The sequence below is a fragment of the Mobula hypostoma genome, chromosome X1 (genome assembly GCF_963921235.1).
Source record: "Mobula hypostoma chromosome X1, sMobHyp1.1, whole genome shotgun sequence".
Lineage (NCBI taxonomy): Eukaryota > Metazoa > Chordata > Chondrichthyes > Myliobatiformes > Myliobatidae > Mobula > Mobula hypostoma.
Genome location: NC_086128.1, coordinates 69206264 through 69218716, shown reverse-complemented (window position 1 = coordinate 69218716; position 12453 = coordinate 69206264). Strand labels below are relative to the sequence as shown.

General features: G+C 47.6%; 1 protein-coding gene across 4 annotated transcripts in view; it reads left to right on the top strand.

The window, feature by feature from the left end:
- LOC134340119 (zinc finger protein Aiolos-like) overlaps positions 1-12453 on the top strand; it is a 289201-nt gene that overhangs the window by 263020 nt on the left and 13728 nt on the right. For 3 of the 4 annotated variants that reach the window (XM_063036990.1, XM_063036991.1, XM_063036988.1), the window contains one exon: positions 2539-2661. In XM_063036990.1, coding sequence (XP_062893060.1) covers positions 2539-2661 — 123 coding nt within the window. Of the gene's footprint in view, positions 1-2214; positions 2341-2538; positions 2662-12453 lie in introns of those variants that run through there. The other variant, XM_063036992.1, reaches the window with a different exon arrangement.

The window sequence follows — 12453 nt, the reverse complement described above, 5'->3', positions numbered from 1 at the left end:
TAGTCTCGCGAGACCATGGATTTGCGCCTTGGAAGGTTTCCAGGGCGCAGGCCTGGGCAAGGTTGTATGGAAGACCAGCAGTTGCCCATGCTGCAAGTCTCCCCTCTCCACAACACTGATGTTGTCCAAGGGAAGGGCATTAGGACCCATACAGCTTGGCATCGGTGTCGTCGCAGAGCAATGTGTGGTTAAGTGCCTTGCTCAGGGACACAACACGTTGCCTCAGCCGAGGCTCGAACTAGCGACCTTCAGATCACTAGACCGACGCCTTAACCACCTGGCCGCGTGCCAACACTCCAGACGCAGCCTAACCAGAGTTCCGTAAGGCTGCAGCACAACTTGACGGAGGGGCAAGATGTTACGAGGCAGAGGTGGAGTGGCCAGCCAGAGACTGTATGGGGGGGGTGGATGGGATACCAGAGGTAGGACCTTCTTACACACAGAGAGTGGTGGGTGCGTGGAACGCCCTGCCAGGGGGGTGGGAGAGGCAGGTACATTAGAGAGATTGAAGAGACTCTCAGATAGGCACGTGGATGACAGAAAAACAGAGGGTTACGTGGGAGGAAAGGGTTAGATTGATCTTGGAGTAGGTTGTACTCACAGCATATTGGAGGTCATCAGAGGTAATTTCTTCTTTACACACAGAGGATGCTCGGAACGTCCTGCCAGGGGTGCTGGTGAGAGGCAAATACATTAGGGGCATTTATTAGGCCCATGGATCCGTAGCAAAGACATTTCAGGGCTGTGCACTGCACAGGTACTTTGATAATAAATACACTTTGAATCTTTAACAGGAGAAAGTCTGCAGGCGCTGGAAATGCAGAGCAACACACACAAAATGCCGAAGGAACTCAGCAGGCCAGGCACCTTCTGTGGAAACGAATAAACAACCGACGGACCTTCTCCGGCAAAAACCTCCCCCACCCGATCTTTTTTTAAATTCTGGCATCTTCCCTCTTCTTGTCTCGTCACCTGGTACCCCTCCTCCTTCCCTTTCTCCCATGGGTCCACCCTCCTCTAATATCAGATTCCTTCTTCTCCATCCCTTTGCCTTTTCCACCTCTCAGCTTCCCGCAATATCACCCCATCCACACCCACCTGGCTTCATACTATCACCTCCCAGCTTGCCCTCCTTCCCACTCCACCCCACCCCCACTTCTTAATCTGGCTTCTTTCCCCTCTTCTTTTCCAGAATCTGACAAAGGATCTCGGCCCAAAACGTCGACTGTTTACTCTTTCCCACAGATGCTGCCCGACCTGCTGAGTTCTTCCAGCACTTTGTGTGTGTCACTTTGAATCTTCGGATGACAGAAAAACGGAAGGCTATGTGGGATGGAAAGGGTTAAGTTGATCTTAGAGTACATTAAAGGGACAGTATCATATTGTGGGCTGAAGAGCCTGTTCTGTCTGCGTTCTATGTTCTTTTGCTGAAAGCACATTTTCAAACATCAATTGAAATGGAAAATGAGACGCTTCATTTTTTTTCAGATAGGTTACTTAAGTTCTGAACGAACAGATGTATGCCTCTTTCTGAAGTTCTGCTTTCATTGTTATCATCATTATATTCAGAAGAATAATTGAAACCTGTCGAATAGTGAAAGGCCTTGATTGGATGTGGAGAGGATGTTTCCTATGGTGGGGGAGTCTAGGACCAGAGGACACAGATAGTGGATGTGGAGAGGATGTTTCCTATGGTGGGGGAGTCTAGGACCAGAGGGCACAGCCTCAGAATAGAGGGACGTCCTTTTAGAACGGAGATGAGGAGGAATTTCTTCAGCCAGAGAGTGGTGAATCTGTGGAATTCATTGCCACAGGCGGCTGTGGAAGCCAAGTCTTTACGTATATTTAAGGCAGAGGTTGATAGATTCTTGATTGGTCAGGGCATGAAGGGATACGGGGAGAAGGCAGGAGGCTGGGGCAGAGAGGGGAAATGGGTTCGCCATGACGAAGTGGTACAGCGGACTCGATGGGCCAAATGGCCTAATTCTGCTCTTTTATCATGTGGTTTTATCAATTGAATTTGAAGTTACAGACTCATAGAACAGAAGCCGGCCCTTCAGCCCATCTAATCTGCCTTGTTCTGTAATTTCTCTGATAAGAGTGCTTCCGCTTCAGAAGATAACGCTCGATAAATTATAAACGGTCGCCTCATGTCATTCGTGAGTGCTCACTGGGCGAGATGAGCTCTCTCATCTGACAGTCGGAACATCTCAGGGTTTGGGTCCGAGTCACAGAGTCATATATTGCTTAGTGAGCAATGTGTGGTTCTCTGTCTCCTCCCTCCCCCAGCCCCGACTCTAATCGTTTGATTTTTTTCCGCCAATGATAGCGCTGATATCAGTAAGTCTCCGCTCTAAGGCTGGTAACCACAAAGCCTCTCTCCGTGCCCCCTCGCCGGTCGTAGCCAGTGCCCTCTGGGGTTAGCAAGTTGTTTCGTCAGATTCCTTCCACCTGTCCCCACAAACTCCGCCCAGAGGTGAAACCTCAGTTGATTTTTTTTTTCTGTCTCTCTCTCTCTCTCCGCTTGCTTCTTTCCAGAGACCGAAGAGCTTCAACAGCAGAGCCTAAAGGCAGAGATGGGATCGGAGAGAGCCCTGGTGCTGGATAGACTAGCGAGCAACGTGGCCAAGAGGAAGAGCTCGATGCCCCAGAAGTTTATCGGTAAGAATTCAGATGCCTTGTTTTTGTTACGTAACTCACTGGAGCTTTTCTGACGCCCACCAGTTCCTGCAGAGAAAGCTGAAGACTTTTGACAGGCAGTGTGTTTTTTGTAAATTTCATTTAAGTAGCTCGGATTTTCTTTCCTAGTGGTCAGTCTTTGTAAGCGTGGGTCGACTGAGGCACGGCTGCAGAATTAGAAATCGCTGGACAGTGGAAGAATACTTTGGGGTCGAAGCTTGAGAAGTTCTTGAGAGTCGGTGTCTTGAGAGAGGTGTTTATTTTGTTACGGGTTTGGAGAAAGAAAAGAGTTATCTTTACTGCTGTTAACCTATGTCCTGTGTAGAACTGCCCACCTCTACCGTGCGACAATCCGTAGAGTTATATGTAGATGGTGTTGGTTGTCCGTCATGTCCGACGATGACAGGAAACCCTGTGCGGGAGGGTTCTTAAAAGTGAAAGAGTTGCTGCTCTGGGGGCAGGGCCACTCTCTCGACCACAGAAGTCTGGGTCCAGTGGTCCGAGTAGCTGTCACAAATGGGGCTCTGCAGTGGGCGACCGCGACTTCTTCAGTGCCTCCCTGCGCCCTCCATGGAGCGTCGCAGACCCACCCTCCTGGACATTCAGGTCTCGCTCCCGATCTGGTCCCGCCCAGCCCACCAGCTGCTAGGACAGGCGTGACCCTATCTCGCCGGGGTGTGAGGCTCACCTGCCCATCACAGCGGTGTACCGGGGTGAGGCGGCTGTTGCATGCAAACAGCTCTCACCTGTGTCTCCAAGCACAACCAGGGCATTCCCTCTTCTCATTGTTACCGTCAGGGAGGAGGTACAGGAGCCTGAAGACACACACTCAACGATTCAGGAACAGCTTCTTCCCCTCTGCCATCAGGGAGGAGGTACAGGAGCCTGAAGACACACACTCAACGATTCAGGAACAGCTTCTTCCCCTCTGCCATCAGGGAGGAGTTACAGGAGCCTGAAGACACACACTCAGTGATTCAGGAACAGCTCCTTCCCCTCTGCCATCAGGGAGGAGGTACAGGAGCCTGAAGACACACACTCAACGATTCAGGAACAGCTTCTTCCCCTCTGCCATCAGGGAGGAGGTACAGGAGCCTGAAGACACACACTCAACGATTCAGGAACAGCTTCTTCCCCTCTGCCATCAGGGAGGAGGTACAGGAGCCTGAAGACACACACTCAGTGAGTCAGGAACAGCTCCTTCCCCTCTGCCGTCTGATCCCTAAATGGACGTTGAACCCATGAACACAACCTCACTACTCTTTTATTATTTCTGTCTTTGCACTACTTTTAATTCAACTATTAAACCTGATTCTGACTCTGAAGTAGCTGTTATAACATACAGCGACATACCATCATACTCGAGAGTTACATACAGTCGACATACATGCAGCATATGGATAACGGTTGACACTAGGGCCGAGAGGTGTGGTAGAACAAAGGGACTTGGGAATACAGGTACTTGTTGAAAGTTGCGTCACAGGTAGATAGGGTCATAAAGAAAGCTTTTGGCACACCGGCCTTCGTAGATCAGTGTGCTGAGTACAGGAGATGGGATGTTGAAGTTGTATAAGTGTCAGTGAGGTCTCATTTGGAGTATTGTGTGCGGTTTTGGTCACCTGCCTACAGGAAAGATGTAAACGAGGTTGAAAGAGTACAGAGAAAATTTACAAGGATGTTGCCGAGTCTGGAGGATATAAGGAAAGATTGAAGAGGTTAGCAGTGTGTTCTTTAGAATGTGGAAGAGTGAGGGGAGGTTTGATAGAGGTATACAAAATTATGAGCAGTAGAGATTGCAAGCAGGCTTTTTCCACTGAGGTTGGGAGGAGAGGGTGTGGGACTACAAGCAGAGGTCATGGGTTCAGGGTGAAAGGTTAAGAGTTTAAAGGGAACACAAGGGGAAACGTCTTCACTGGGCGGGGTGGGGTGGTGGGTGAGAGTGTGGAGTGAGCTGCCAGCACAAGTGGTGCATGTGAGCTCGATTTCAATGTTTAAGAGAAGTTTGGAGAGGTACCTGGATCGTAAGGGATATGGAGGGCTGTGGTCACAGTAACAGGTTGACGGGAGTAGGCAGTTTAAATGGTTTCAGCATGGACTAGATAGGCCGAAGGGCCTGCTTCTGTGCTGTGTTTCCTCTGTGACTCGTCATGCAGTTTGCTCAATGCAGGGAATGTCGTCATTAATCTTATTTACTGTAAGTGGTTACTGTACCATGAGTTTGACACAATTTCAGTGTTTGTAAATGTCAGAACTTTATTGTTAATTACTCACTACCCCTCAGCCTTTGTAGAGTCCTGCCTTCAAACGAAAGGGGTGTTCCAGCGACAAAGGTCGCTTAACTGGAGGCTGTTGGAAACCACTGCTTTTTTTTCAATATCACTTCTTCTAAGATTTGTACTTTTTAACAAACTCGTGTGTTTTTCACGAGCAGAAGGCGGTGTAGTTTATCCCTATTGCCCGTTACGCTGCTGGTGTTTATGGCCACAAGGAAGCCCCTCCTAACCCAACCCCCTCCCCAACTCCTCGTCGTGTCAGTAGCTCGGTCTTCACGACTGTCAGCCAGGCGAGTGCCGGGGAGGAGACTCGGGAATGCCGCCGCACGCAGGTGCGGGTTTCCTCATCGCCGTTCCCGTGACGATTTTGCTCGACCAATCAGGGCTGTGCAGCTGATCAACTCCCTCATTTGTCATTGGCTAAGTATTGGCAAATTACCTGCGTGATGTAATCGTTTATTGATAGACCGATCGGTTGGGATATAGCACAGAATAATTTACAATGACCAATTAACCTACCCACCGGTACGTCTTGGGACTGTGGGAGGAAACCAGAGCACCCGGAGGAAACCCACGCGGTCACAGGGAGAACGTACAAACTCCTTACAGGCAGAGGTGGGAATTGAACCCGGGTCCCTGCTGACCACTACACTACCATGGAACCCCAACACAGTGGTTAGCATGATTATGAAGCCTCTTAACTAGTTCATCCCTATCTAAAGAACTTCTTCATCTTATCGATGTAAGTGATCAATTTTTCAGAAGCATCATCTTCATTCTTCTGCCTCTGCAGTTCTCAATGTTGTTTCTCAGCTCTTTCTTTAACTTGCTATGTATCTTTGTTCTCCAATATAAACTGAAGTCTTGCAATTAAGACTCTTCTCCCTCTTTGGCTCCTGGAAAAACGATAAGGACCAGAACATGAACAGAAGGCTGAGGGGTAAATTATATCCAGCAGTCGTTAGTGGCACAGTCACTGCGTGAAGAATTGAAATGCTTCATTATTGTCATGTCCAAAGTACATTTTATTTTCAAAGCACATATATGCCGCCATATACAAACCCAAGGTTAGAAACTATTCAAAATGCGAACATAAATAAACAGCAATAAATAACGAGAGCATCAGATAAAGAGAGATCTTTGGCTGCTGGAACATTTCAAAGGTGGGGCTCAGTGAATGTAGTTATCCCTCTTTATTCAAGAGCCTGATGGTTGAGGGGTAATAACTGTTCCTGAACCTGGTGGTGTGAATCCTGAGGCTCCTGTACCTCCTTCCTGATGGTTGAGGGGGTAATAACTGTTCCTGAACCTGGTGGTGTGGGTCCTGAGGCTCCTGTACCTCCTTCCTGATAGTTGAGGGGTAATAACTGTCCCTGAACCTGGTGGTGTGGGTCCTGAGGCTCCTGTACCTCCTTCCTGATGGTTGAGGGGTAATAACTGTTCCTGAACCTGGTGGTGTGGGCCCTGAGGCTCCTGTACCTCCTTCCTGATGGTTGAGGGGTAATAACTACTCCTGAACCTGGTGGTGTGGGTCCTGAGGCTCCTGTACCTCCTTCCTGATGGTTGAGGGGGTAATAACTGTTCCTGAACCTGGTGGTGTGGGTCCTGAGGCTCCTGTATCTCCTTCCTCATGGTTGAGGGGTAATAACTACTCCTGAACCTGGTGGTGTGGGTCCTGAGGCTCCTGTACCTCCTTCCTGATGGTTGAGGGGTAATAACTGTTCCTGAACCTGGTGATGTGGGTCCTGAGGCTCCTGTACCTCCTTCCTGATGGTTGAGGGGTAATAACTGTTCCTGAACCTGGTGGTGTGGGTCCTGAGGCTCCTGTACCTCCTTCCTGATGGTTGAGGGGGTAATAACTGTTCCTGAACCTGGTGGTGTGGGTCCTGAGGCTCCTGTACCTCCTTCCTGATGGTTGAGGGGTAATAACTGTTCCTGAACCTGGTGGTGTGGGGCCTGAGGCTCCTGTACCTCCTTCCTGATGGTTGAGGGGTGATAACTGTTCCTGAACCTGGTGGTGTGGGTCCTGAGGCTCCTGTACCTTCTCTCTGATGGCAGCATGACCTGGGTGGTGGGGATCTCTGATGATGGATGCTGCTTTCCTGCGACAGTGTTTCAGGTCAATGTGCTCAATGGTTGGGAGGTCATATGTACTAAGATTCAGTAAAAAGCTCGTCTTACACACAGTTCATTCTTTTCTGTACGGTCTGTTTGAGTATTCTGACCTCTTCCCTTCTCGTGTTCATCTGTTTGTTTCTGAAATTCCATGTATGAGGCAGGATTTTACAAATGAGTAATAAGTTCTCATTTACGGTAAATCACAATCACTTTGCAAAACAAAAATATATTTGTGTTGTTAAATATTTTCTGGTATTTTGCGGAAACAATAAATTAGCCATTATGCTTTCAGAGATATTGATTTCAGAATTAATGATTTTATTTTGATTGTAGCCTGGTGTCATTTTTAGGACATTTATTCGTTAGCTAAGGTAAAACTAAAAGCTGTGTTTCAAACACAAGAGATTCTGCAGGTGCTGGCAATCCAGAGCAATCAACACACATACACACACACAGATACACACATACACAGATACACACTCACAGAGATACACACACACACAGATACTCACACACACACAGACACAGATACACACATACACAAACACACATACTCACACACTCACGCACACGCACGCACGCACATACACAGACACTCACGCACATACACAGAGACGCACACACACAGACACAGGCACACACACACTCACGCACACAGACGCACACATACACAGACACGCACATACACAGAGACGCACACACATACGCATTCATACACAGACACACACACACACTCAAGCGCGCACACGCACACACACACACAGACATACGCAGACACACAAACGCACGCAGACACACACACAGATACACACAGACTGTCACACACACACACACACACACACAGATACAGAGTCATAGTATAGTCATAGTCACACTTTACTGGTCCCGGGGGAAGTTGGTTTTCGTTACAGTTGCACCATAAGTAATTAAATAGTAATACACACACACACACACTATTCTGCAGATGCTGGAAATCCAGTGTAGCACACAAAACCCTGGAGGAACTCAGCAGGTCAGGCAGCATCTGTAGAGTGGAACAAACAGCCAACGTTCCATTCCAGGCCGAGTCCCTTCCTCAGGAGACAGACTGGATTTCATTGTAACCTTCGATTAATCCAGGAGGAGCTTTACTGAGTTGTGGACGTGCTAAGTTGGCGCCGGAAGTGTGGCAGCCCCTGCGGGCAGCTGCCCGCACACCCTCGGCCCGTGTTGTCCGTTCATGCAGATGATGCATTTCACTGTGTGTTTCAGTGCCTGTGTCAGAAAAAAACTATTCCTTGTCCAATTTGACACCCAGTCTGTCCAACATAAGGTAACTCGTCCACTTTGTATTAGGGACTGGCAGTGTAGACAGATACAGTGCCCATAAAAAGTATTCATCCCTTCCTGCCATCCCGCCCAGAAGTTTTCATGTTTTATCATTTTACAACATTGAATTACAGTGGATTCAGTTTGCCTTTTTTTTACACTGAGCAACAGAAAAAGATTCTTTCATATCAAAGTGAAAGCAGATCTCTGCAAAGTGATCTAACTTAATTACAAATATAAAACACAAAGTAATTGATTGTGTAAGTGTTCACACCCTTTAATGTGACACATCAAATCATCATTCGTGTAGCCAATTGGTTTTAGAAGTCACATAATTAGTTAAATGGAGATCACCATGTGCAGTCAAGGTGTTTCAATTGACTGATGTAAAAATAAACCTGTATCTGGAAGGTCCAACTGCTGGTGAGTCAGTATCCTGGCAAAAACTACACCATGAAGACAAGAGAAAACTCCAAGCAACTCCGTGAAAAGGTTATTGAAAAGCACAAGTCAGGAGATGGATACAAGAAAATGACCAAGTCACTGAATATCCCTTGGAGTGCAGTTAAGTCAATCATCATGAAATGGAAAGAATATGGTACAGCTGTAAGTCTGCTTAGAGCAGACCGTCCTCAAAAACTGAGTGACCGTGCAAGAAGGGGTCTAGTGAGGGAGGCCACCAAGAGACCGATGACAACTCTGGAGGAGCTAGAAGCTTCAGTGGCTGAGATGGGAGAGACTGCGCATACAACAACTGTTGCCTGGCTGCTTCACCAGTCATAGCTTCATGGGAGAGTAGCAAAGAGAAAGTCACTGTTGAAAAAAGGAAACTCAAGTGAAATCTCAGCTAGTTTGCCAGAAGGCATGTAGGAGACTCTGAAGTCAGCTGGAAGAAGGTTCTATGGTCTGATGAAACTAAAATTGAGCTTTTGCGCCATCAGAATAAACGCTCTGCTTGGCATAAGCCAAACACTACACATCATCAAAAACACACCATCCCTAGCGTGAAGCATGGTGGTGGCTGCATCATGCTGTGGGGATGCTTCACTGCAGCAGACCCTGGAAGGCTTGTGAAGGTAGAGGGTAAAATGAATGCAGCAAAATACAGGGAAATCCTGGAGGAAAACCTGATGCAGTCTGCACGAGAACTGCGACTTGGGAGAAGATTTGTTTCCCAGCAAGACAATGACCCCAAACATAAAGCCAAACCTATACAGGAATGGCTTAAAAACAACAAAGTTAATGGCCTGGAGTGGCCAAGTCAGAGTCCAGACCTCAATCCAATTGAGAATTTGTGGCTGTTATCTCACAATCCCCATCCAATCTGACAGAGCTTGAGCAGTTTTGTAAAGAAGAATGGGGGAAAATGGCAGAGTCCAGATGTGCAAAGCCGATAGAGACCTATCCACACAGATTCGAGGTTGTAATTGCTGCCAAGGGTGCATCTACTAAATACTGACTCGAAGGGTCAATTAACTATTGTGCAATTAACTATTTTTGTGTTTGTAATTAATTTAGATCACTTTATAGAGATCTATTTTCACTTTGACACAAAAGAGTGTTTTTCTGTTGATCAGTGTCAAAAAAGACAAATTAAATCCACTGTGATTCAGTGTTGTGAAACATTAAAACGTGAAAACTTCCGGGGGGCAGGGGAGGAATACGTTTTATAGGCACTGAAACACGGCGTAGCAGTGTGGCAGGAGAATGATGTTGAGAGGGATAACAAATCAGCCATGATGGAATGGGGGAGCAGACTTGATGGGCCGAATAGCCTGATTCTGCCGTGTGTCAGAGGAATGAGTGCGTAGCTCTCGATAATCGATGCCAAATCACGGGCGAAATATCAGTTTGTATTGGTAGGTTTTTGTCCCCTATAGTGTAAGCATTGACATGGCACGGCAGATAGAGTAAGACCATAGTAGACAGAAGCAAAATTAGGCCATTCAGCCCATCGACTATGCTCTGCCATTTTATCATAGCTGATTTACTATCCCTCTCAACCCCATTCTCTTGCCTTCGATGCCCTGACTAAACAAAAACCTGTCAACCTCTGCTTTAAATATACCCAATGACTTGGCCTCCACGGCCGCCTGTGACAATGAATTCCACAGATTCACCACCCTCTGGCTAAAGAAATTTCCTCCTCATCTCTGTTGTAAATGGACGTCACTCTCTTCTGAGGCTGAGTCCTCTGGTCCTAGACTCCCCCCCCCCCCCAGTACAGGAAAAATCCTCTCCCCAGGAAGGGTCTTGGCCCAAAATGTCGAACGGTTTATTCACTTCCACAGATGCTGCCTGTCCTGCTGAGTTCTTCGTGTGGGTTTGGCCTTGGGTTTCCAGCATCTGCAGATCTTCAACATCTGATAGGTTTCAGATAGATCCCCCCTCCCCCCACATTCTTCTAAACTCCAGCAAGTACAGGCCCAGGGTCGTCAAACGCTCCCCGTACATTAACCCTTTCATTCATGGGGTCAACCCCTGTTCAATCTACCAAAGCATTACTGCCCCAGACAGAAGATAAAGCAAAACCGATCCCCGTGGGTACTTTAACCCCTTTCAGTACCTGGGAGTTATTGCATCTTCTGAATATTTTTAAACAGGAAGTGTCTAAAGCAAACTTTTTTTTCCACTCTGTGTTGCTGTTTCAGTGCAGCTGTCTAGAAGTGAAGGCTATTTTGCAGCAAGTTAGCAGGAGAGATTCTGCAAAGCTGTGCTGAGACTCGGTAACAAAGTGTTAATGTGGATCAAAGAGCCCGGTCTTTTCCTGTTTCTCACCATGTTTTTATTCTGAACTCTTGCTATCTGCATTTTTGTCTCTGTGTGTGTGTGTGTGTGTGTGTGTGTAGCACACACAGTAACAAGCATCCAACTAAACTCATTTTTTAACAAGTGCTCTCATCTCCTGGAGATCTCCTGACATTTACTTATTTACTTTACCAGTAAGTGAAATGTAATGTTAGTTTTTTTTTTGTATAGTTTTTAATCACTCATCAAGCAAACCCACACTCCCACTGGGACTGTGCACGGTTCAGCCAAGAGTGGGAAGAAGCCACTGCCACAGATACGGGGGTCACTCACATTGACAAAAAGTCGTCTTTCTCGTCTTCAAAACAATAAGTATCTTTGAGGAATGGCTCAGTCAGGATAGAACCCGAAAGGATTCCGGGATTGAAGGCTTGTCATGTAGAGGGCGACCTCACTGAAACCTATTGAACGTTGAAAGACCTCGGCAGAGTGGATGAGGAGAGGACGTTTCCTGTATTGGGGGAGTCTAGGACCAGAGGGCACAGAGTGGATGTGGAGAGGACGTTTCCTGTATTGGGGGAGTCTAGGACCAGAGGACACAGATAGAGTGGGTGTGGAGAGGATGTTTCCTATAGTGGGGGAGTCTGGGACCAGAGGGCACAGATAGAGTGGGTGTGGAGAGGATGTTTCCTATAGTGGGGGGAGTCTAGGACCAGAGGACACAGATAGAGTGGATATGGAGAGGATGTTTTTCATAGTAGGGGAGTCCAGGAACAGAGGGCACAAATAGAGTCGATGTGGATAGGATGTTTCCTATAGTGGGGGAGTCTTGGACCAGAGGGCACAGATAGAGTTGACGTGGAGAGGATGTTTCCTATAGTGGGGGGAGTCTAGGACCAGAGGACACAGATAGAGTGGATGTGGAGAGGATGTTTCTCATAGTAGGGGAGTCCAGGAACAGAGGGCACAAATAGAGTCGATGTGGATAGGATGTTTCCTATAGTGGGGGAGTCTTGGACCAGAGGGCACAGATAGAGTGGATGTGGAGAGGATGTTTCCTATAGTCGGGGGAGTCTGGGACCAGAGGACACAGATAGAGTGGGTGTGGAGAGGATGTTTCCTATAGTGGGGGGAAGTCTAGGACCAGAGGACACAGATAGAGTGGGTGTGGAGAGGATGTTCCCTGTGGTGGGGGAGCCTATGACCAGAGGACACAGACAGAGGGGATGTGGAGAGGATGTTTCCTATAGTGGGGGGAGTCTGGGACCAGAGGGCACAGATAGAGTGGATGTGGAGAGGATGTTTCCTATAGTGGGGGGAGTCTGGG